Source organism: Tinamus guttatus, unplaced genomic scaffold (assembly GCF_059628265.1).
Source record: "Tinamus guttatus ecotype Peru unplaced genomic scaffold, ASM5962826v1 Tinamus_guttatus_pri_ptg000314l, whole genome shotgun sequence".
Lineage (NCBI taxonomy): Eukaryota > Metazoa > Chordata > Aves > Tinamiformes > Tinamidae > Tinamus > Tinamus guttatus.
The window spans coordinates 12,233,381-12,259,196 of NW_028288848.1; the positions used below are offsets into that span (position 1 = coordinate 12,233,381).

Below are 25,816 nucleotides of genomic sequence, written 5' to 3' on the forward strand. Positions count from 1 at the left end.
AAAAACTATCACGGATAATTTGTCATTAGGGCCATTTGTTCTAATAACAACATTAATTACAAACCTGGTAATTTAACTGAGATAGCAATGAACCGCAAAGATCTATCTGAAGCCCAGCGTGCCGGAGGTGGGAAGCATTGTGGCAGGCTAGAATATGATCTTTTACTGAACCCAAGGAAGGGCCTTGCCTTGTTTCGGGGACGGTGTGTTAATCCGGCCGACTCCACTGCAGTGAACAGCCGAGCGTGCAGGGAAGCTGCCGCATCAGTTACTTAGGCAAGCGGCGGTGTTGGAGCCCAGCCCGCCGGCACAGAGGCACCTGGATCTTGGTGCCGTCGTCCCACAAGTGCCTGGCGCTTTGGGGACCAGCAGGCTGTCCCTCGTACTGGGGTTGGACTAAGGCTCCTGCTCTGCACATGGGCCCTTCACTTGATGCTCAGAGTCTTCCTTGGCCTCACTCAAGCTTCCCGAAGCCCCGTTTTGCTATTGCCTTGCATGAGCTTTTCCTGAACTGCGTGAGTAGTCCCCTAGATTTAAGGGGGCACTTCTTTTTCTATAACTAAGTATATTAATTAATCTTAGATTGACAGAGAAAAATAAGTTACATTGTTCTCGTGACCACAGAGATATCCGTGGCCAGAACAACAGCTCCATCAGCTGTGAGATGAGCAGTACTCAGTGCCGGAGACCAGCCTTTCCTCAGAAGTGATGCATAACCCTGGCACTCGTTCCTGGGAAAGAGAGACCGTAGCGCTCGCTTCTCTCACAGTAACTGCAAAACGTAGCCTTGGATTCCCACACACACCACACACCACAGAAAGGTGTTGGCAGTTCCGGCCTCGGAGCACAAATCAAACAACGCCCGCTCACTGCATGGTGCCGGGGCAGAGGTTACACCGAACAGAGCTGCATTTTTCGTTGTTGTTGTTGTTTCCCGTAGCGGACGGTCATTAAGCCCCGCTTTGGGGAAGGAAAGGCGGGGACGCGAGGGCGGCGCGAGCTGCTCCCGCCGCGGGTCCGCCCCGTGCCCAGGGGGCGCCGCGCGCGCCGCGCCGCTCCCTCCGCGCGCCTCGATGGTGCCCCCGCCCAGCCGCCGTTCCCGCTCGTTTCCGGCGCTGCAAGGGGCGGCAGACTTCCGCTTCCGCGCTCGCCGTTCCGGCTTCCCGGCGGAGCGGCGATGGCGGCGGCGGGGGGCGGCCGCGCGGGCGCGGCGGCGGCGGGGCCCGGCTGGAGCGAGGCGCAGTTCCGCCGCTACGCCTTCGAGACGCGGCCCATCCCGCGCCTCAGCCACAGCGACCCGCGCGCCGAGGAGCTCATCGAGAACGAGGTGCGGGCCAGGGGCGCAGCGGAGGAGGGGGCGCCGCCGCGGCCGTCGGGCAGGGCTGTGTCGGTCCCGTGCCCTCCCGTGCAGCCTCTGCTCGGCTGCGGCCGGTGCCCCGTAGGCGCCTTGGGCGCTTCACTGCAGAATTCGCGGGAAACGTTTGCTCTGAGTGCCCTGATTTGGGGGTACGAATCGTGGCAAAGTTGAGTGTCAGGAGAGTTGTGTGCGTGCAGCTGGGGAGTGTAGCTGCTACCCTCACCTGGCTTTCCTAGTGCCTGTGCTCGAGAAGGCAAGTGTTCACCTCTTTTTGCTCCTGCGGTGGCTCTATTTTGATGCTCAACAGATGGAGAAATGGCTCTCCCATGCTCTTTCTTGAAGTTACCCGTGAGATTATCAGTGAAGAGGCTTGTGCTGTCTCTCTCTCTCTTTTTTTTTTTTTTTTCCAGATTCAAAACTATGTTATTATCACCATTTATGACTCTGTAGCCGGGGCTGCAAGCAAGCAGACAGGGTCTACTGCGTCTCCCTGGAGGGACAAAGTAGAGTTAAAACTGTTTTCAGTTAGTGTTTGTCTAACCTTATGTTAGAGATTAACAAACTAGATAGGGGAGTCCCTCCTATTGCTGCTATAAATTTGCTGTGGGAGCAGTCCACTGCTTTCCTAAAACTACCTGTATTTTTTTGCATGTTTTTCTACTTAGGCAAAGTTATCTGTTACTTTTGTATGCCTTTGTCAATTCCCTGTTTAGAGGGGAATTTGTGGTGTCAGTAGTTAGTGTGTTTGCTCTCAAGTTCAAGAGGTCCTTGAATCAATAAACTCCCTGTGTCTCTCCAGGAGCCAGTGGTGCTGACAGATACGAACCTGGTTTATCCTGCTCTGAAATGGGACCTGGACTACCTCCAAGAAAACATTGGCAGTGGGGACTTCTCAGTGTATAGTGCCAGCACACACAAGTTTCTGTACTACGATGAGAAGAAGATGGGCAATTTCAAGAACTTCAAGCCCAAGTCGAGCAGAGAAGAGATGAAGTTTGCCGAGTTTGTGGACAGACTTAAAGAAATACAACAGAAAGGGAGTGCTGAGAAGTAAGCATTATGTAGGACTTTCTACATTTAAGTAGGAAATAAGTTTCATTTAAATGACCGTTGATGGAGCTGTTATTTCAAGAACCTGTACTATCACAGTGTAGTGTTATCAGGTTGAAGTCATGCTGTTAGCTAAGCAAACTGCTTAAATTGTCTGTCTGCAGAGATGTTTTTTTCCTGCTTTGTCTATAGCAAGAGTTGCGTAGAGAATGCCCCAGTTTTGCTTTATTTTGCCAGACTGTGATATTGCTAGAAGGAGGTTAGGTAGCCACTGAGAAGAGAAAGGCAGTGACACTCGACTCTTTGCAGGATGCTGTGATAATTAATGTTGCCTTTTCCTCAGGAAGATGAGGAAGAGTGGAATATGTACTCTGCATGTTGTTTATGCTGCTGACCTAGATGGCTTACAGCTGTATATTAGCAAGAGGAACTTCTTTTTTATTAACAACTCAACTTATATCTGTGGTTGATACTGCTAGTCACCAAATAGCTTTCTCGAAGGACTTACAGATGGCTTTTTGAAGCATCTCTGTGTGTCCATGTCTACTGGTTATCTTGCCCTTGTCTTTCTCAGCTTTGCATATACTTCCCCCAAGGGAGAAGGCAGTCTTTAAGCTTAGAAACACTTTTTAAAAATCGTTTTTATTTTTGTTTTTTTCCCAACATTGCAGACAATAGTTTGTAATACTAAGATTGTTAATAGAGAAGTTTTGTTTGTGCCATTTCCTGTGTCTACGTGTATGTGTGGCTTTAAGATAACTCAATACTGAAAAGTGCTGCTTTTTTCTGAGACATCTTTTGCCCTTCTACACTGTGAAAGAGGTAATTTGTACGGCAAATGGCTTGGAGCATTTTTCCAGGGGCTGTTCATGAGTATTTTTGGTATTTGATTGTGGCCCACTTGATGAGAATTTTCTCATCCTGCTCATCAGGGATTGTTCTTGTTGTAAAAATCTAAAGTTTTTCCCCTGTGCTTGTTCCCACAGAGCAATGTTCTGTACCAAGAAATCTTTGGGCAAAGTTTGGCGGGGAGGGGGAACGCTGAAGCTGCTTGCATCTGTGATTATTTGTAATGGATGATGATCAAACAAAATCCCTGAAAATGTGATTTTGATGCTGTACAGAGGAGGATAGTATTTTTCACTGCTTTCTGTAGATGAAACAGTCTTCTGCCCTAGAATGTCTTGTGTATAGTGAAGGGGTATGTATATAGCGGGGCAAGTAAGTGCCTTTCTGAAGGTGAGCAAAGAGGTGTCTTTTTATACATGGAAAAGCGTAATAATTTCTGCTTGGCTTTGGGGAAATACAGGCTATACCTGCAGCAAACCCTGAATGACACAGTTGGAAGGAAAATTGTGGTGGATTTTCTTGGCTTCAACTGGAACTGGATTAACAAACAGCAAGGGAAACGTGGCTGGGGTCAGTTGACCTCTAACTTGCTTCTTATTGGCATGGAAGGTAAGCAACTTGATCAGCAGTTGTGTATTTCAGTTCCAGAGCATCTTCCATGTGAATTTTACACTAATTTGTAATGATCTCTTCAGAGCAAGCAATGCAAAACTTTGGTTGGGAGAGGAGCGTTGTCACAACTTAAATTGGGCTGTATAGAGAGAAACACAAGATAGCTTGCTATCAGTGAATGCTTGAAGGTCAACTCTCATGCAAAGACTCTATGCAGTGCTGTTAGGGCTATGTTTCCAGTGATTGTTAATCTTATTCTGAGATGGATCCCTATTTATCATTTGAACCCTTCAGATACTGTGGATTTAAAGTGTCTAGAACCTAAGGCTTTACAAGCTGAGCAAAGCTCCCTTTTGGGGAGGAACTATTTTTCAAAAAAGACCTAAATTTCGTCTTGCAAAGTTAGAGGGTGCTGAGAAGTTTGAAGACACTTATAACGTGTCTTCACATAGATACTACTGCAGTGCCCACAAGGACAGGATACGAATAGAAAGTGTAGTGAATTGTCAAACAACTCTAAAAAGTAGTTAATAGGGGTACAAACTGACCTGCTATGTTTTAAGATTTTAATGTATTTAAGACCCAATGGTGGAAGTCAGGCTTAGTAACAGTTAATCAGTCCTCGGGCTAGAGGAGGGGCAATTGTATTATGAAGGTCCAATGACAAGATTTGTTCACTTGGTGTTTGTTTTGTTTTTGTTTTGTTTTTGTTTTGTTTTTTTTTTTGCACAATTACTATGATTTTTTTCTAAATCAACTTATAGGACTCACTTTCTGTGAACTAATAGTGCTCTGTAAAAATTAATTCCTCAATTTGTCAACTAAATGGAGTGGTTTTCTAAAAAAGCTTCTCATCAACAATCACCATCTGGTGTTTGTGAAGATAAGCTGGAAATCCAAATTCTGCAGAGCATAAGTTGCTGAATATGAATTTTGAATTGAAATTGTTAAGCAGGGTAGCAACTGCTCCAGTAAAGGCTGACTGATATAATGATCAGTTTGTAACATGTAATATTTTCCTTGTTTAGTTTTCTCTATATGTGGAAGTGTATTTACTGTCTTTGCCCCAGCACAGAATGTATCTTGTTACTATCTTTCATAAGTATATGTAAGAATGTCTTGTTTTGACTATCAGCCTTTTCTCTTTGCAGGGAATGTGACACCAGCTCATTATGATGAGCAGCAGAACTTCTTTGCCCAGATTAAGGGCTACAAAAGATGTATCCTGTTTCCTCCTGATCAGTTTGAGTGCCTCTACCCTTACCCTGTGCACCATCCATGCGATAGGCAGAGCCAGGTGAGAGCAGCAGATACTCTCTTCACCATGCTGAAAAGAGACATTTGTGAAAATGCAGGGTGGGAGGAAGCTGCACTGAAATTAGTCACACGTGGTTTTCTGATCCTTTGCAATAGCTGTGTCCAGATTTGTTAAGTGAAGAGCGTGTTGAAAATAAATGGAAAAAGCAGCAGTCTTTGTTCTGGTCAAGAGATTTTGAATCCCGACTTGGAAAGCACTAGGATTACAAGCATCTGCTACCAGTGGTGTGGCTGGGCAGCTCTTACCGCTTCGTCTGTTCTGTTTCACTGTTCACTTGGTAAAAGACAGGTTACTTGCTGATAAGCTTCAGGATGCCTATTTGAGTCGGTGGTGCTTTGAGGATACTGCAGCAACTCGCTTTAGAATTAGGCACTAATGAGAATGTAAAAGCAAAGTAGGAAAAATATCAGGAGGATGTGATACTGAAAGCCTATAATGAGGTCTGTCATTAAAGGAAATTGAGTTTCTTATTTCTGCTTGTGCTAGGTGGACTTCGACAATCCTGACTACGAGAAGTTTCCAAATTTCCGGAGTGTTGTAGGCTATGAAACAGTGGTGGGTCCAGGCGATGTGCTCTACATACCTATGTACTGGTAAGAAGGATGTGCACAGTGACCAGCAAATAAAGTTTAAAAGTTTTTTTTGTTTGTTTGTTTTAATCTTGGGTTGGCTTTTAAGAGAATTTTGTTTCAACTTTCCCAGCAATATGGCATTTGTTGGAATACATTGGACTGGACTCTCTTTCCTGTCTGTAAAATGTATGTGATAATTCTCTCTAGTGCTACATTGTGTAGGCTATCCACTAGTATGTGCAAAAATTATCTGTGTTTAAATAAGCAGAGCTTTCCAGAAGTTCTGATTTTGTTGATAAAAAAAATAGATGAAGGTCTTTAGTGCAGTCTGAACACTTTTGTTCAAGGTATTTAACCATGGGCTGTAGCAGTCATTTCTCTTCTTCTTTTTTTTTTTTCCTTTTATTTTTTTCTCCTCTGTGTGTGTGTATGTGTGGTTTCTGTGCAGGTGGCACCACATTGAGTCTCTCCTGAATGGGGGGATTACCATCACTGTGAACTTCTGGTACAAGGTGAGTATATGCACCCTTCTATGCACCTTGGATAGCTCTATGTCAGAGGATTTTTTTCAGGTGGAGATGTATGGCAGGTGCTGCCATGTGAGAACTTCAGCGCACCAAATCCTGTGCCTTAGGACTTGTCATAAGCTGAAGGCTGCTTTCTCCCTTTTATGTTGTGAGTGAAGAGCTGGGAGAGAATGGAATAATCTGTTAATTCAGTAAACATGCAAGGAGCTATTTTTCATGTTTCAGGGTGCCCCTACCCCAAAGAGAATTGAATATCCATTAAAGGCTCATCAGAAAGTGGCAATAATGAGAAACATTGAGAAGATGTTGGGAGAGGCCCTAGGAAATCCACAAGAGGTATGAAAGAGAAATGTATTGTTGAAACGGTTGTGGGTTAGTACAAAAGTCAAGATGCCAGGTTGGCTCTGCAGGTGTCACTGTGGGGTGGCAGAAAGCAGCATTGTGCTGCTGCTCTTCATGCTCTGTTCTCAAAATACCCTTGGGCTACAAAAGGCAAGTTCCTTAAATTATTATCCTGGAGAAGATCACTACAAACAAGGGAATAATTGTTCTTGTACCTGGGTGGTTTATTTTGGCTCTGGGCACTACCAGGAAGAGGTTTTGCTCCCAAACTCTCATTAGCCTTTGGTGCAGCCACAAGAGAAATAGATACGCAGAATTTGTCAAAGCAATGAAAGTGTTCTACCTGTTCAATACAGATTTCTGACACCTGAGCAGTCCCATCTATTTGGCCATGTGCTTCCCTCTCACCAATTGTCCCAGCCTTGTCTGAATTTTATTAAAACTTTAACCAACTGGTGTGTCAAATAACAGTGGTTTGAAGTACAAAGGGTATCATTTTTGAAGATCGGTAGATATGAAAGTGGAAATACCCGATGTATTTTCATGGTCTGTAATGCTCTCTGCAACAAACTTGAGCACACCCATGTGAGATCAGGCTTTTTCCTTGGGGTCTTCTGAATGCCATAGCAGGCTGAAGTTCTTCCCTTAGTGATCAGGCAATGCTGAGAAATTTTCTTGAAAAACAAAACCATAGCAAAAACTTCAGGCCTAGACTAGACTTTCTTCCAAGTGACCCCAAGGACCAGAACATTCCTGAGAGCATTCCTTCTCTGTCCTCTGAAAAGCAGCCCCTGATGGCTGTTGACTTTTTAGTTGCACCTCATGAGAAAGCTCCAGTCTAGAGTAGGAAGTTAAAAATTTCAACCAATTGCAAGTGGGTTGCTTTGGTGACAGTCCAGATTAGTGGTTCATTGAGAGTTCTGGTTAACTCCTGTGACTGTGGTAGGGTGTTTGAGTATGTGCTCAGGTTTTCCTGAAGTTTTAATGCAAAAAATTCTTTGAAATTGATTCAGCATAGGCTCAGTCTGTGTTGAAATCCTCTACCCTGAGCTCTTCAACTCGTAAGCTGCTATGAAGGGGAGGGAGCAAGCTGTGCTGCTGCCACTTCTGTGTACCTGTCCTGCCTAATGATCTGTCTTTGCTTTGAACAGGTGGGTCCCTTGTTGAATATGATGATTAAGGGACGGTATGACTAATGGCTGGCTGCCCGGGTGACTGATGTTGGAGCTGCTTTGTTCACGAGCAATGGAAGATACTGAGCGCTAGTCTTGCACGCAGCACTTAAGAGACTGATGGGTTTTCTGGCCCATCCTTGTCCCTGCCCCACTACAATACAGGGGGCTTCTGGAACTGCAGAACCATTAGTATCCCATCCATCCTCCACTCTCATCTAACTGAACCTCCCAAGAAAGAGTCTGCACTTACTGGAAGCTGGATTCATGCTCACTAACTTGTTAATTTTTCTCCCCCTCCCTCTGCCCTGTTTGCCACAACGAAGAGCATGGCTTCTGGCACTCAGATATGTTGCGTAAGGATTTTACAGGCATTTGAAGAAGAGCTTGGAGAGGAACCAGGAGTCGTTTTGTTTCCTCAGCCTCCTGGGTTTGGGTTCCCTGTCTGAGTTTGTGTTGGTGCCTGCAGTGGATATAAGATGAGAAATGTTAGATTTCAGTCCTCTGTTGTTAGAGGACCTGTCCATGCTCAATTTTGGCACCTTTTTGTATAGTGTAAATGAACACATGATGGCCTGTGTGTGAGGAGCAACTGGACAAATTATTAATTTCCTTCAACTCAAGACATTTATTCTTGGAACTTTGGTACAGAGTAGAGAGATCAGATTGAATTCATATGCACGGAATCCTTTGCTGTCCAAATGACATCTGTGTTGTAGAAATATAGAAAAACATTCTTCCTTCTGACAGCAGCTTTCTCTGCAGAGTAAAGGATTCTCTCCTGCTGTTTTGAAGCTGCAGTTAAAAGGGGATGTAGCATTATGAAGGGAGATGCATAAACACCAGGGCACTCTTCAAGTCTTGGATGTTTAAGCTACATTTTTAAAAGAAGTTTTCCAGGGATGATGAGCTTAGAAGCTCAAACTGCCATGTCAGATAGGTACAGAGCCTCCCTTTTCCCCACCAAGGGTGCTGGCTCCTTGGACTACCATGGGAAGTGCCCTTTTTACTGAAACTGCAAGAACTTTTGTGTGTGTGTGTGTGGCTGCGCAGCGGTGTGTGTGTTTGTGTGATGTTGTATGGCTCCTGTCCATCAGGGAAATTCATGCCAGTATGTGATTCCCTTCTTTGTATAGTCACGTAAAAGAGGTCAGGGCTTTCTGTTTAAACGTGGTTAAGTTTTTAGTCATCCTTTATCTGTTCTGGGACTTGACATAGCAAGCCAGGAAGCTTGCAAAAAGCTTACAAAAAACAGGGCACAGTAACCAGGAGAGTCTCTGTTTAGAGGCATTTCAACAGTAACCCTGAAAAGTCGTGTGCTTTTTCTCCTCTTCCATGCAAAAGCCTTAGGCTTATATGGAGGCTGTTTTTCCTCCCTTACTGTGCACCACCTGGCTGTTCCTGACTTGGAGATGGAGCAAGGGAGTTGTATACTTGGTACGGTTGAAATGGGTCCCAGGAGCTAGAGGTAGGAGAAACTGTTTCATACCCCATCTAACTCATCCCAGAGACTAGTGGGAGATTGTTCAATTTAGGCTTCCCCATGCTTTCTCCTTTGTTCTTCAGGGCTTGTTCTGACATGGTTTTCTGATAAATGTGCTGAGAAGAGGCTGCTGAGGAAGCACTCTTTATCTTTGGCTTCAGGTCCCATCTTGTCCTGAGACTGCTCATGTACCACTTGCTGTGAGCTTCTCTTGTGTAAAGGTGGAAAACTTCTCTAATGGGAGTCTAAGGGGCTTGTTCTCTAGCTGCTTTACAGGTCAGGAGAAAAAAATATGAAGCGTAATTGGCAGCTGCCAGGGCTGTTATTACAATATATGTTCACATCACTGAGTAATCTGATTGCTATACTAGTTGCAGACTCTCCAGAGCTCTGGTTAAACAAAAGACAAAGGTCAGTCAGCTGGATGCTTATCAATATGCAGCCTTTGGGCAGGTGGGGAAGAAAGCCAGGCTACAGACTCCGGCAAAAAACAAAGCCTTCCCAGGAAATCTGGGTTACATGCATAGCCTCTGCATTAGTGGGAAGATGTTCAAGTGAAATCCCAGCTCTGTGCTACTTATTTAGCACATGGTAGATTCAAGTACTACTTGTTAGGCACCATCAGTTCTTGAAGCTCAGGGTGGGAGTTCACATCCCTTGTGGAGAGAGAATGGTACATGTGGAACTTACGGATTTTTTACTTTATTTGCCAAAGGTCTAACTAAGTGTCTGAACAGTTTTTGCTGCACTTGACTTTGTGAAAGCTCATTTACAATGCACTGATGGACTGACTCCCCCCTTCCCTTTTCACCTTGTGCTTTCAATGCCCCTTGCCATGGTATTGGGAAGCTGTGTGTGTTCTATGCTGCGGTGTGTGTGCAGGGGGTGGGGTGTGAAAAAACACACGGTACCTTCTGAAGTGTAGTTCTTAAATACAACCAACGTTGAACAACAGAAGTGTGCGGCTCTTTTTCTGTGTCTATATAGGATTGCATTTCGAGGAGATGTGCACCTGAAGTTATCATTCAGTCTTTCTAATAACTCTGCTTGTATTCTTAGCTAGTGAAGGCTTGTGGTCTCTAGACTGCCTTCAGAATAGCAATGCTATCTTCATTGCTGTGTGCACCATTTTCCCATGAACATTTCCATAAGTCTGAGGAAAAAAAAGCTGGGAATAAGACTGTATCCTGGAATTCTGTCAAGTATGAAACAATTCCCTTCACTGCTGGCCGAGTAGGAGATTTATGCTCCAGTTGCTTGACACCATCATGTGTAAGGAATTGCCAGTAGCTTCTCCTTTGGGATATCTTGTCCTCCCCTTGGTCCTTTATCTGGTTCACACTTTGGACAAAATGATTTGTATGGTAGGCTTCTTCTGTACATATGTTGTGTGTTGACAGCTTCAGGTGGTGAAATCCGATCTACTTTTTTAAAAATAAAGTTATTTTACAGTAATATTAGCTCTACAGGCCCCTTGGCCTACAACCATCAATGAAACATTGGTGGCTTAATCTGAACAAGACTCTAATGTTGTTTATGGGGGAGAACTGGATAGAGGTGTTGGGGGCGTGTGTGTGTGTCAAACGGCTGTCTGGTACTCAGGTCTCACAACTGACATTTTCTCCTTACACCCTCAGAGCCAACGTGTATGGAGAGAGCAGGAAAGGTAGGAGGATGTGGTTCTACGGTCATGGGCAGTTGCCCATCCATGCTGTGCATGCTGGGATCATCCTCTCTTTGAACACACAGTTAATGGTCTACCAAATACACTGCTCTGTATTCGGTGTGTCTGATCCTGTGGTCTGTGTTCTCCACATGCCTCTTGGGTAACACGAATGGATGGTACCGCAAAGCTTAGAAACATTTCCAGGAGGGCAGAGGAATGGAGGGAGTTGAGGTATGAGAACTGATGCTTGAAAACCAGATAAGACTGAAGGTTTTCCCTAGTACCTCCAGTCTTTCTGGTTTGCTATTTCTCTTAGATCTTGTAATTTTTTTTTTTTAAAAACTTCTGCCTCCTCCATTACCCAGTTCTTGGAAAAGTGGGATTTCTCCAGGGAGGAGAGATATTTATTTTAATCCTTTTAGGTCCTGGCTACCAGAGCTTTCCTGTAGAAAGAGAAGAGCATATTTTTTTCTCTCCCCCCGCCCATCAGCTACTAGCACTCCATAGGTACTTGAGGAAGTAGAGCCTCTGCTTAGAAGCAACCCCCAAGAAAGACAGAGGTAAGCCCAGGTTGAGGCTTTCTGCTTCACAACACCTTTTACCAACAGGCAAACAAGCTGAGCTTGAACAAAACCAACTACTCCTCAGCTTGGCCTGTCAAAGTCCTGGAAGGGGGAGACTGTGCTCAGGGCCTTGACAATCTCTTAATAGGCCTTAGCGCTAGTGAATGATCAAATCATGCTGCTCTCCCTCCCCTGGAAGAGGAGCAGTAACTGGAGTGGGCAGTACTGCCCTGGCACATAGTGCTTTCCTCAAAGCTTCCCTCCTGCTACATCGGTGTGAGAAGCTTCCTGGCGCTGTTTCATGGTTTCCATCTTTGTTCCTGCTGCGGAGCCAGCATTGCTTCTGCCCATGTCCTGGCAAGGTCTGAAGTCACTGTTTTCCATATGCACTTTTCTGCATTTCTGCTACGTAGGAGTTCCTGCCAAAGAAAAGAAGAGGAGATGCTGCTACTGTGACAAACACATGCAAAGTAAGTTCTAATTACTGCCTCACAAAGTCAAATATTTGTTGCAAATGGAGGACTAATTGTGGGGGGAGGGAACGGAAGTAGAGGCTCTTGGAGCGTAAGTGGAACAGATGCCCGGACGCCTTGGGGAAGCGCAGCTTTCCTTTACAAATCAGAGCTTTAAATTACAAGGCTTTTACCATCGAGAACAGTTGTGGGAAGTCGTCTGCTCTCATTTGCGTAATGGCTTCTGTCACTGGTGATTAGACACAGGATGAAGGAAAAGAAATTTGACAATTAGGAATGAGCGATCATTAATCAGAATCTTTGTTAGAAGAAGGAAAGGGGGGAGAGCATCCTGCAAACAATGGAGGCAGCCCCAGGAGCCGCGGCCAAGTCCAGAAGTCGCGCAACTCCGGAGTGCCAGTGCTGCTCTGCAGAGCCCCCGCCGCCGAGCCGCGGAGCGGCAGCAAGGGCCTCGGCTCCCCCGAAAAGCTTCCGCACGGAGCCAGGAGAATCCTTCTCTTGCTGTTCCTGCGATCCTCAGCAAACTGCTCTATAACCAAGACGGTATTGTGGAACCCTCCTCCTGCCCTGTCAACACTTCGTGCTTTCTTTTCAGTGCTTGCATGCAAACAGCCAGGGACAAAAAATCCCATGCACATTCTGGCAGTTTCTCCCCACACCTTGAATACAGCCTTGCAGCTTCTAGTGGAGAAGAGCAGAAAGAGGCCTTGACTGGCATGCAGAAAGATTAGGATGAGCAAAACAAAAACAGTTCACGAAAAGAGCTTGATAATGTCATTTGCTAGGAGAACAGGGAAGAACCTGATGGGCGCATGACTGGTAAAGAAAAGAAAACAGTTGTGACTGCTCTGTTTCTCTGTCATTTGCTGGCTTAGCTGCTCATCCAGCCAAGCACAATCGAGTGATATGCATTTATTTGTTTTTGTGTTTTTTGATCAAATTACCAGAACACATGAAGCTGTTACCTGTTTTTTCTCACAACTGCCATCTTTGAAGGCATTCTGTCTGAATGCTGCTGTCCAGAGGCACAGACAGGGATATAGTGACCAGAACATATTCAGCTTTACATCGATAAGCAAACTCATATCCCCCAGGTGAGGGCTGATGTTCTACCAAAGCAAGGCTTGGCTAGAGGACAGGTCAAGTGCAAGGATAAATGGCTACATGGCAGCCAGGGGCACCTGTGCTCCCTGCTTCAATGCCTATGCTGGGCTGATCTGTAGGCATAGGACAACTTTTGTCAACCTCCTTCCCTTTGGTGGAATGACCCTTGGATCTCAATGCTCAATACAGTTCTGATTGTTTGCCAGACATAATGCTATACATTTGTAGCAATCAACCAGTGGTTATTAACCCTCTCAGAGCAATCAAGTTGGGGAGGGGGGGCCAAAAAATGGGGGGGGGGGGGGGGGAAAAACCCACATTTATTTTCCATGATGGCATAAACTTGTTTAGAGTAAACATATACCTCTTCCTCTTACAGTTCCTAGAACATTCCATGAGGAATATATATATGAGAGAGGGGGCCTGGAGGTCTACCTATCTCACCACAAAGAAAGGATGTGTGGTGCTTACTGTCTCTCTCAACTTTTCACTTGGTGGTGAGACGTTTAACCATTCACTATTTCATTCAAGTTCCCTGTCTAGAGGGAAATATTTGTAAGGAGAAAAGTTGAGGAAACTGGGTAAGATATTTCACACCTCTCAAAGAGAAATAGTTGTACGTATATGATAGCCTACACCCCCCCGCCCCCCGCCTCCCAAGATCAGTCTCTCTGTGTCTTTCCTTGCAATTCCTGAACTATTTCCCTATTTCAGTAAAAGCTTACAGACCTTAAAGCTACTTACCTGGTAGGAACATGACAAGAATTAGAGTCTTAGTAGAGGAGACCATCCTAATGACCTTATTTAGTGGGAGTACAAGGACAACTCTCCTCTCGCCATTTGGAGAAGGCTGTAGCTAGTTGGTCAGCCGCACGCATATGGGTTGGAATTGGTCACAGGCTGCGGTGTTCTTATCTAGAGAAACAACAAGATGAACACAGAAGGAATATTTAGAAGAGAAAGAGTATGACAGGATAGCTAAAGTCAAAAGAAGAACAGGAGGTTCTCACAGGGGAATGGATATAGCAAATATGAGATGCTATGAACATATTGCAATGAGAGTAGGGCTCATGTGAAATGAAGGGTGTCTTATTGAAGGAAAGCTGAAGGACATGTTTTAGTTCTCTTAAAGGAAAAATAAACTTGTATTTCAAAGTTTTGCAGAAGTAAACAAGTGGGCATGGTTTCCAGAAAGAGGCTGCTGATCGTTAAATCAGCCAAAATAATTTGGGGTGAATGACAGGCAAGTTCTGGGACATGTAAAGTTGCTGGATGTGTTGTCTTGAGGCATGAGCTTACTGAAGTCATTGGTTTCAGTAAGGGCTTGTGTCTTTGCAAGGCTGTACGCTCAGGGCAGAGGTCTCCAGGGTGATTATTCGGTCTGCGAGTAGAAATCAAAGCAGATATCTGCAGAGGGGACAGCTGAGCAATTTCTTGTGCCCAGCTGGGTCCAACATCAGACAAATAGCAGATTTGATTTTTAGCCTCTTCTTGTGGCTGGTATTGTTTACCAGAAGAATTCAAAAATAAAAGAGAAAAGAACAGATCTCAGAACAGGATCTAACTATGGGTTTGCTCATTTGTTTTTTTTTCCCTTGGATAGCCAGGGTTGGATCATTGAAAGTCTTCATAAGAACTACCTTGCAAAGCCAGGGTAGGGAAAAGAGTATGTGCTGTCCTGTACTTACACAGCATTATGTTATAATGAGATCTGCTGGAAGTTAGGTAGTCTGTGAACTTCTTAGGCAAAGATGACTTCATGCAATAAGCTACAATAAGCAATTGCGTTAGCTGAAAGCTGCTAAAGGAGTAAGGTAAAATCATCTGTCTTTCAAAAAAAAATGGCAGTCTTGCTGCAGATAAGGTTTATCAGAGGGTAACAGTGGCATCCCAGGGAGTGTTTCTTGTGGGAAAGCTTTGTACCAAGGATGCCGAACTGATTCTCAGCAAGGCTGGCTGCTTGAAGTTCCTTTGCCAGGGTCCAAGCTTTCAATAGTCTCTCAGAAGTTGCTCTTGCCCATCCTGTATCCCCTCAGAGGGGTGATAAGCCTCAGGTAACAAAGAAATAGTGGTCCTGGCAGACCTTGGTTTTAATGACAGCCATATAAGCTGTAGAGCTGGAGGGTACAAGGACAGTAAAGTCCTGTTTGGAATCTTAGGTAATAAATTTCTGCTCTTCATTCATGTGAACTGCAGAGATTTGAAGGGCTGGGCAGTGACATGGGAGCATTCCTTGGCTTGTCAGGTCTGACACCACTGGGCAAGGCAGACTTTAATACTCTTTCAGTTTATGTTCAGGCTTGATGCAACTCTGGGGTGAATAGGAGGGGAAATCTGAGTGAATCTGGGACCCTGATGGATCCCTTTCATCTGTCACCAATTCACTGCAAGCACAACCTGAAGCATTCTTCAAGCTCCTTGCTTCTACCTTGTCCCCAGCACAGAGGCAATCTTGTGTCTCTTGTTTTTTGCTGTTTGTTTATAGCTCTCCCCATCCCATCTGTCTCTACTCCTTCCTTTTCCTTCCCTCTCCCTCCCCCTCATTCCCTGTAAGCGATTAATCATTTTGACAGGCTCAGCAATGGCCTTTATTTCCTTGAGGCGTCCAAGAAATGTCTGTGAGCACCTTCTTTGACACCCCTAGTGTTCCCTCGCCAATCAGACCAGCCAGTTCTCTTGGAGTGACACCACTGCAAAGAGGAGGAGGGAAGCAGCAGCGAGAGCTCCAGCGGAGCCAGCTGGGGAAATGGGCATCGGGGCAGTATCCAGTTGAGGCACCATGTGGGCCCCCCTTAGCTGTGATGAATCTGTTGTTTCACTATAGCTTGAATGTGTCATATTTTGCCTTCTCCCTCTCCCCAAGCTCCCTTTCAAATCTGGGTTTCAGTGCAAAGGCACTTTGGGAAGAAATCGGGCTGCTCAGAAAAATATTAGCTTCCAACAGAGTGGCTGGAGGGAAAAGCTATGGGAGAAGGAAGGAGAACAGGCTGGGATCATCAAGAGGAAAAGAAATGGGGATGGTTTGGCAGATGGGAGTTGAAACCGCCCTGGGAAACTTCCCTTTGACCCATGCAGGATGGAAGTTATCCCTGAGTGTCTGCTATGGTTCACATGGATTATCACATTGTAATCAAGTTGCTTTCCATCCATCTGCAGCCAAGGGAGCCCTGTGGACATGGTAATGCTATTGCAAGTGCGCAGCCTCCAGACTGGAATAGATATGGGGTGGACTGGGGAATATCATACTTCTCAAAGCATTTTGATCTAGTCTATGCTGATCAGGCTGTACATCTTTCACCCACCTCCCTGCGCTGGATCAGGGATGCCCTGCTTCTATAGTTATTCTTCCTCCTCTTAGCATAAATGCCCTTTATTCCTATGCTACTTCAGCATCATGTTGGAATAGCTAAACTCCCAGAAGGGAGAGTGTTCTCCTGTTGCTGTGAGGAAGGAAGTTCATAGATTTGGAAAACAGATATTCTCTTCGGGGGAAGAAGAGGCTCCAGGATAAATCAGTTCTCTCCAGGGGCTCTAAGGAGATCTGAAGGCCCTTTGTGCAGAGCAATAAGTTGTGATAAAGGCTTATAGTAGGAAATGGTAAAACAGAAATGGAAGTGAAGGATGCAGTGCTGTAAGTCAGATGGAACTTGATGTGGAGTTTTTACATAAGGTAATCGCATACCATAAGGCAAGGGAGTCAACACAGTGTCCAAAAGGGTCCTTTTGGCTCATATTTCTATCATGCAATTCAGTAAGTCTTGAATTGAGCCCAGAAGACAGTGAACAGGATCATCCTGATTGAAAAGCCCTAGGGTGAGACTGCTCTAACTCTTCAGGATGGGCACAGAGCATGGCAAATGGAAATGGATGTTTGTGCTCAGAAGTTGCCACTTCTTGAGATGAGACGACAGCTATGTGGCAACACTAGGCCATACCCCCAGCTCAATGTAGTTACACCTCTCTGAGGAGTTAACCACAAGTCATCGCTTCCTGGAGTTATTTGCGAGCTCACAGTCTTTTATGAAGTATCAGTAGATATGGCTTAGCAGGTGAGCCTCATTTCTTGATTTACATGTGTGGCATGAGAGTCAGTGTTTGCAGCAGGGCTCACTAGTGCCAGGCTGGATATGTTCAGTACAGATGCTTAGGACAATAAACACCACCAACTTTCTACAACATCCAGTTGTTTGTTTTCTCATCATGAGAAGATTTCCTTTGAAGTACAGAGCTAACAGCTTATGCAGCCCAGGTCCAAACAAGAAGCAATGAACTCATCTGGACAAAGCATTTTTGTCCTTTGGGGGCTTACTCTGCATCAGATCTCTGGCAGGTAAGAAGACTTGAAGCAGAGCAGAGCTAAGCGGCGCTTGCCAGCAGATCGAACGGCAGTGTGCGCTCCCTTTGACAGACGTGCTGCCCCACAACTTGGGAGTGACCTCTGCCAAGGTCACTGCTGAGTTGCTCTAAACTTAAGGAAATATTGATTTTGTGCCAGTGATGCTAAACAGTGTTGTTGGAGAGGCCTGTAGATGCTTGGCAGGGCAATGTTGATCTTTCTTGGCAGTTAGGCTAGCAGATCTGGCGTTTTTTCCCCAGTTCGTACTCGCAAGTCAATGGTGAGAAAGGCTGGCTTTGTGATTCTAGGCCAGCAGTCACTACCAACTCCAGTCTTGTCTCCAATGTGAGGCCCTGAAGATGTTATATTTGCTCCATTGCCTTCAGTTAGGACTGCAAGTCATTCATTAGTAGGGCTTTATTTTGCAGCAGAAAATAACCTGTTCCTGAACAGTTAGTTCCACAAAAGAGATCTAATTTTATTTTTTTGGATAGCTATGAACTCTAACCAATGCAATTAGTGCTGGCGATCCTAGGAAGCCTATTTCAAGTCATGAATAACCTGCAATGGGATGTATGCTTTAGGGATTCCTGCCTACTTCGGGGACTCCTGGCTTGACATCATGTATCACCACAGTGACAAAATTTGGTTAGTAGGGCCGGCTGGTTTGTCCCTTCTCCCCAGTGAGCATACAGCAGAGAGTGTGGGGACAGCCCAGGGTTGGGACCAAGCTGGTTGCGTGGCTGAAGCAGTGCTGCTGCGTCAGCACAGCGCTGAGGCCTACATCACTGCTCAGGTCTCACTGTTGGAGCTGAGTCAGATCCTCGGCTCAGTTAGTGCGTTAGCTCACAGAAGGGTATCAGTGCTGCTGTGTAGGTGAATCTGTTGCCAGTTTTATCCTGGAAGGCTTTACAGCCGTATAACCGCCTCTGTGGCCCTGAGCCAGTTGGAGTTAAGGGGAGTGTTGTCCTCAAGCAATGGCCGACCTTCCTGGCAGGGTGCGCTGTGCTGCAGTGGTGTGGTAAAATGACTTGCCTATTTGCGAACAGGTGGGCGTTGCAATCAGGAGCTGTAATCCCCAGCATGGACAAGCTGGATGGAGGCTCACTTTCAGGGGTGCAGGTTCCAGTTTCAGAATAGGTCTGTGCTGCAGGGAGAGAAGAAGGAATGAAATCTTCTTGCATGCGACATGTCTCCATGAATTGCTGCAGCTTTGGGTCCACGAACTAAACATCTTTGTAGTGGCCTGGGTCATTCCATGTCTCCTGGAAGATCTAAGACATCTTTGGTTATGTGCAAACATCTCCACCTTGTGCAGCAGTTCTATACCGCTGAGCAGCACTCAGTGCTTAACAGGAAAACTGAAGCATGAGGGCAACTTTGCGTGTTGCTTTTAGGTGGCAGGTGCTTGTGCCCTTGAGGACTTTGGAACTGGAGGTTATATCAGCTGGGTTTATGAATCCAACATTTTCAGATGTCCTGGCCAGTGGGAGACATTTGTGTTTGGGCTCTGTCTGTCTGGGCTGCTCTGAATGTTATGGATGTGTTGCTGCTGTCTTTGCGGAGTGGATGAAAGTGTTTGTGGTAAAATGTAATCAAGTGGAAAATTGCAGTGCATATAAACACATATGGCACTCAATGACTGGGCATTAGGCACAGTGACTGCAGGCAAAAAAATTATCTGTAAACGTTTCGCAGCAAGTTTCGAAATCTTAAAGAACAATAAGATATTAGCAATTTAATGGGGTGATTCAGCGAGGCAGCGATCCTTGGGTTGGGAGAACGAGGATGCATACAGCTGCAGTGACAGGAGCGGCTGGGATTACTCAGCCAAGCTCAACAAGCCCTGTCTCGCAGCACAAGACAGCTGCCAAAGGTTTCCTTCACATGGCAAGGTGTCTGTGCTCTGAGAGGAGAGAGCCAGGAGGTGGCCTGCAAACCTCGCAAGGGCCACCTTCCAGCCTCCTCCAAGAGCCTCCTGTTTACAGCAGCATTTGGAAGAGGTTGCCTGCAGTCAATGAGGCAGAACTGATGGGCTAGGTGGATCACGTCTGGCTGTGGTCAAGAGCTATGGAGTCACTACATGTTAATGGCTGGCCTGGCCTCTCAAAAAGCAGCTGTGGATCCAGTTCACTTCTGTGCCTCTGATCTCTGTCTGCTGACACTGCCTGGGGGAAGCGTGTTCTGACCTACTGCAGAGCCTGCAACAGTTCAGGTTCTTCCTGTGAGCCATCATTTTGTGCCCCTCTATGGAGCTGTGTCAGTTCTTGGAGCTGAACTATCTAGCACTGTGGGACTTCACTGCCTCAGCTGGTGGTCAGTCTCCAAACTTGCTGCTTTGATCCAGGTGCGTATAGGGGACAAAGGAATGTCAGACCAGTATATGAAAGTGGTTTTCTCTGAATAAGCAAAAGGTTAAAGTGCCAAAGTACCAAAGAGGTGCTTTTTTCTCCTGTTGACCTATGCTATTTTTCCTTTTTCTGACATTAGGCAGATTACCTGTGAGTGTGAGGTAGGGAGAAATGCACCTTGTCATTACCTATCCCATGAGATAGTGAAGCGTGGCTCAAGTACTAGGAAAAACAGTTTTGACAGCTCCTGACAGCCCTAATGTTCTGGATCTGGTGACCACGTTTGTTTGGCAGTTGGAGGGAGAAATAGCTTCTGAAGGAGTGAAAATTGTACCAAAATGGAAAATTGCTCAAGCAAGACTCGAGTGATTTGGACTCTTTTGGGGGAGAAATCTTCCCAAATAAAACTAGACAGAGATGTTGCTTCTGGGCTATAGGTCCCAAGTGACTGATTTGCAGGAGCATAAGGACACAGTGGTGCCCTACGCTTTTGTGGGTGAGGCAAGAGGGTCTCTCTACCTTTCACCATAGGACTTTTCATTTTGATGCCAACATATAGACAACCATGAGGACAGGCCTTTTCTTGCATGTGGGGCGAGATTCTGGGGAATGAAACCCAAGCGTCTTATCTATTGGCAGTGTGTCTATTTAATGACATTATGGCAGACTTGTCTTGATGTCTTTAGCTTTATCTGGCATGCTCCCTGGGGCTGCACTTAAGGTAAGGTACCATTCCTGCCAATCTTAAGTACTCATCTTTGGATAGATTCACTGAGCATGATGGTAGGAGAAGTTTTTAATAAATTGCTTTCAAGTGTTGTTTGTTTTCATTACCTGTTTGTTTTTAAGAAATCTTTTCTTTTGGTCTTAGCTCCTTAACTATGATATGTGAAAAAGAAAGATTTTATTTCTTGCCTTGATGTTACCTTGCCATCTTAGGCACTCGTCGTGTTTACAGTAGCAGCTGTAGTCTCCTTGATATGTGTCTCCTTGATATATGTTGATAGAGACTGAGTTCTTCAACACAGAGATCATTTAAGTTAACAAAAGTGGGAAGATGCTACAGCTAAATAAACCTGAGGAATGCTCACCTTTAATCTTGTCTTGCCAATACACATATATATATTTGTCTGCAGAATCCCCCTCTGTCTTTATAACCTTCAAGCAAAGGCAACCCTAAAAGGATTGCCCAGAAAACCTGCAAAATATTCTGTGATCAAGTTCAGTTGTAAAGTTCCTCTCAAGGCTTGCACCTTTTAACAGGCTCTGCATTTGTTTGAACTCTGCTCCCTGCCTACTCCATTCTCTGCTTTGCTACCCATGGACTGTGTCTTTTTTGCCAGCTTAATCTTTTCTCTGAGTATTTCCATACTGCGGCAGCACTAAGTCCAGGAGTTTTGAGGCTCAATTCCTCACATGAAAGAAGGGGTTAATAATCCCTGCCCTTTGCCTGCTTTGTCTCATCAGTCTGCACATAGATCTGGAGGCAGGGGTCTCCTAGACCATGTACATATGGTGCCCAGAGCAACAGAGTCTTTATCCATCTATCTCAGCTCTCTGCTGAGAGCACCAGCTCTAACTTCTTGTCAGCTGAGACAGAGAATCACATCTGCTGGGATTTGGATGGGGATGTTCTGCTCAATTTTCACAGGAAAGCAGAGGAAAGTAAGGCAGTAATACCTTCTGTATCTGAGTAAGTTAGTATCATAATTCCCAGCTAATACCTGTCCTCTCCCCTGTCTGTCATGTAACTCCTCTGTGTTGTGAGCCTTACAGATGTTGTGCTGCAGAAAAATTCATGCTTAGGACTTATGGGCCTCTTGAAGCTCTCCACAGTGATCTAGGTTTTCTCCATGTTCCCTGGATTTCAAATATGTCAATGCTGAGTAGTAGGATTTTCTGAGGCATTTTTTAATGTGTGTTTGTCTGAGATGTGTGGAGAAGTCCTTCTGGAGAAGGACTAACAGAGTGGGGGCACTTCATGCTTTCATGTGAACAACTGTTTTCTGTCCATGAACCTGAAGCGCAAATTGGTTGTACTTTTGTTGGCAGCTGCCCCTTTTCACAAGGGTTATGGTACAGTTGCAACAACCCTGGTCTTCTGGGCTATGGCCATGTGTAAGCCCATGAGCAATGTGATGGAGACTTTGCAGATAGTGGGTAAACCAGAAAACTGCTCCCTTTGAATTGGCACAGTCCCCTGCTCTTCTGAGATGGACAATTAGTGATGTTCTTAATACAAGCCAAAAGCGGAAATTTGATCCTCTCAGTTACTGCAGCCCAAGGCTGAGCAAGAGGAGCCCTTGCCCCATTGACAAGGTCTCCTTCTACTTCAATATGCTTTCAGAAGCCAATATGGGTCTGGAGGGACAGCTGACTCTTCAGTGTTTTTATCCAGACTGAATCAGAGAGGAGTAACTACTGTAAACCAGGCAGAGCTCTTCCAACTAGTTTTACCCTTCATTTCTCTCGCATTTACTGTTACAGGTACAGTTGACTTGAGCAGATAACTGTGGGTGGTCAGTGCCTTCAAAGCTCAGGCCTTTGCCTGAGAAGGAAAACAGGTGCTGGTTTAGGGGGAAAGAAGGGAATGCAGTGGTCTTGAGACTGCTTGCTCACTCTTCCCATTTTTCCTTGGTTTCTCTGCTTCCCAGCACTGCCAGTGAGTACTGCTCTGCTGCTTCTTTAGGTTATTCTTTTCCTGTCAGCATAAAGAACCTGATAGAAACCAGAGCACTCCCTTGGCCCACTCTGCTGCTCCAGTGAACGCCAATCTTTCCTAAACTGGCTCCTCAGCTCTGTGGCAGCCATTCCTCATCTCAGGAGCCACTGTGATGAGCTGTCTCTTGGTATAGCTGGCCAAGAAATGCTGTTCCCTCTGGTAGTTTCTGTACAGCTGTCAGGCACCTCTCCCTCCTCCTGGAGCAGAGCAGCACTCAAACCTGCTACCTTCTGGTGCTTCCAAGATGGCAAATTTCTGTGGTAACTCCCAGCCCTGGCATATGGTCCTATGAGAGGATGCTGCGCTTACAGGGGCATTTCAGTTAGAGAGTGACTGTGCTGGGGCGTGAAAGTCCTAGGATCTGACACTTCAGGGCATGGCGTTCTTTTAAAAAAGCTTAAAGAGAATCTCGTAGTGGGACTAAAATTCAGAGCTGGCCAGCAACTGAATGAGCAAGCAGCAAGCTGTCTTGTGGGAGCAGGAGAGATGAGTTCAGACCTAGAAGGGATGAATTCTGAAGCGCCTGGGCTCTGCCACAATCTGGTTTCTGGACGCTAGTATGGATAGTACTACCGGGCCACCAGCCAGGTCTCTGGAATAAGCAGAGAGGAGAACAAACTCTTCTGAGAAAGAAGACACAAAGGGACAAAACCATGATCCTCCCCATTAAGGAAGGGATCTGGACTTGCAGCTGTGGAGGTGTTTGTAGGCAAAGCTGCGGCGCCACAGGGTGCCAGGATGGGGCAGGGCCTCCCTGGCAGCCCTGTCCCCGGGTTGCTGTGTGGTGCCGCGGTGTGGCCACAGTGTGGAGCCCATGATCTGCACAGAGCTGCACAGGCACCGTGGGCCACGCGCAGGCCGCCCACGGACACAGGGGCCTGGGCGCGTGCAAAGGGACTTGCTGGAAACACCGGAGGAGGTACTACTGCCTGCAGCTGAGGGCAGCTCAGGTTCCTGGTGGCTCATTGCCTTAGAGGTGGCTTGTAGGTGGTAGGGTAGCAGAGCCGGGAGCTCCCAGCTCCCTCAGTGCGCTGAGTTGCAGGCACCCGGGCAATGCTCTGGTAAGGTGGTCCTCAGACGCTTCCTTCAGCCAGGAGAGGTGAAACTCGAGCACCATCTCCTAGGCTTTGCAAGGCTTGAGGTATTGAGGGAAAGGGGCTTGTGCTCCAGATGCCAAAATTCTCGCAGGTGTGTTCAGACAATTTCAGAATGGTGAAAAATCTAATTCTGATCTCAGATCTCATAGCAGTAGCTTTCCCATGAAATGTGTCTCCTGCCAGCACAGTCCTAATGTGTCAGAGGCAATGGGTCTAAATTTGAATCCATTTTCAGTCACTGTTTATGGAATATAAATGCTAGATTTGGTTTGAGTTGATATCTCCTAGGCTGTGTACACGGGTGCTGGGAGCATACATGGAAGCAGGTACTTACTTGCACCTTGGTACTGCACTGCAGGCCGGTGCTGACTGGTGAGTTAAGCATTGTCTGACTGTGATTAGGAGCATTTGCTGTAAGTCATGTTTTTGTGGTGTCACATTTTGTCCTATAGCAACGTAATTCTGCTGAGGATTGTGTGTACTCTATTCACTGCTAGGAGGAAGGGTGTGTATATGTAAACTAATGCTGACTTTTCACACTCCCCTATTCTTTATGGTAGTGGAAAAGGAAAGCTAAAGAAAAATTCTCCCCTTAATTTTTCTTCTCCAGCAGGATCTTTCCCAGTACTAGAAGTAACACCGGGATGTGCTTTAGGCCGAGAGAAAACTTTCAGGTGACTAATATGGCCCAGCCTTTGGAGGCAGCCAGGATCATGCTCTATTCAGCACTGCACATGCATGAGACGTAGAAAACCCCAGGAGTCCATGGATATGTTAGGCTGAGCAATGGTGATGTCTGTTTGTCTAGAGGAATGGAGGAATGACAGGTGTCCTGTAATGCCCTTCTAAAGAGGAAGCTCTAGCTCCTATGAACACTGCATCTTGTCCCAACCCTTTTCCACAGTTGTGGGGTTGGGACCAAGACCTGCCCCAGGACTTCCTTGATGCCTCTCTGGCTGTTCTCTGTCCCCTTCACCTGGGTCCTTTTTCCACCTGCACCTTTTTCTAGCAGGAGATGTGCCTCGGTGCTGTCGAGAAAGGTGCTGGTGAAGGAGCAGGCAAGAGAGGCTTGCAATGTGTGTGCTGGGCCCGAGAGGGCAGCAAAACACTGCGGGAAAAACGGTCTTCTTGAAGTGGCCAACGGCTAGTGACAAAAGGGATGCCAATTCCAGGCTGTTCAGAAGCAGGAGAGTTTTCCAGGGCTATAGTCCAAAAATATTAAAAATATTGCAGGAGAGGTGAGGCACGTTGGCCTTCTCAGGAAGGACCTATCCCCATCCCTTGCAAGCTCAGAGCTCACCTTGGGCTTGCCCAGGACGGGCACCTCTTCTGTGCACCTGACACTTGTAGCAGTGGATATGAGGCTCTGTGCTGGCCCCGGTGCCAAGGAAGTGGCTTTGGCAAACTAGCATCAACCTGGTGTGCTGTCATGTTTGAGCGCTTCCAGGTTTGCTTTGCACTCAGCCATCAGCATCCTTGCGGAATATTTCTGGGAAGCATTTTGGAAGCGAGATTCTTTCAAGTGTGTTGGGATTCTAATCTGATCGTACATGCCAAACCTCTGTACCTGGCTCTCAGAGCCCTCATTTAGCATCACCCATGCACTTTGCAGCTCAGTGAGACTCTAGTGCCCTTTCCAGTGCACCGGAAGGTGAGGAGTACTCTGCTGTGGCTGGGTGGGAGGTCAGAGACTGAGCAAATGTGCCCTTCGTGCTGCTTTTCCAGCAAAGACAAAGCACACTGGGAGAAACAAGTGGAAGTGGAGGAGCTGTTGAATGCTCTAGCAGGGGTGCATGTGGTAGGATGCTGTGGCCTGGGGAGACCACAGACCATGCCAAGCTTCAAGCTGGACAACAGATGTAGTCTCAGATGAAGCAAGGCAGTGTTGTGAAGAGCTTGGCCCACTGCCTAGGCCCTGTTAGATAGGCAACCACTACCCTAGGGAGGCTGTAGCCTCAGAGCATGTACCCCGGTGCTCACTGGGGTGGGCAATGGAGGGCAGGGAGGGCAGGATTGCCCAGGTTCTTTGCAGGGTAGATGCTGAGGGAAGCTGTTACAGCGAGGAGGAGGAGGCCTTTGCCTCCACAGAGCAGGTGAGGCTGTAAAAGGGAGAAACCTAGGGACAACAGCCTGCCACTGCCAGCCAGCCCTCCTGCTCCCCAGGGCAGTGCACTCTGCCCCCTGTGCAGCCCCCTCCCTCTCCCTCCTTTCCAATCCTCTTG

At 46.3% G+C, this 25,816-nt stretch overlaps 1 protein-coding gene across 1 annotated transcript; it reads left to right on the plus strand.

The window, feature by feature from the left end:
• Nucleotides 1-1,162: 1,162 nt before the first annotated feature.
• HIF1AN (hypoxia inducible factor 1 subunit alpha inhibitor) lies at nt 1,163-9,030 on the plus strand. Its single transcript, XM_088528819.1, has 8 exons — nt 1,163-1,327; nt 2,157-2,407; nt 3,717-3,865; nt 5,020-5,165; nt 5,673-5,779; nt 6,207-6,270; nt 6,511-6,621; nt 7,779-9,030. The coding sequence occupies exons 1-8, from the start codon at nt 1,178-1,180 to the stop codon at nt 7,821-7,823; spliced, it is 1,023 nt and encodes a 340-aa protein (XP_088384945.1). The 5' UTR covers nt 1,163-1,177; the 3' UTR covers nt 7,824-9,030.
• The last annotated feature ends 16,786 nt before the right edge of the window (nt 9,031-25,816 follow it).

Bases quoted from the DNA above. Each gene is read 5' to 3' on its own strand.
- HIF1AN (XM_088528819.1), top strand. From the start codon at position 1,178: ATGGCGGCGGCGGGGGGCGGCCGCGCGGGCGCGGCGGCGGCGGGGCCC. The intron at 1,328-2,156 runs GTGCGGGCCAGG...GTGTCTCTCCAG, and splicing joins AGGAGCTCATCGAGAACGAG to GAGCCAGTGGTGCTGACAGA. The intron at 6,271-6,510 runs GTGAGTATATGC...TTCATGTTTCAG, and splicing joins CTGTGAACTTCTGGTACAAG to GGTGCCCCTACCCCAAAGAG.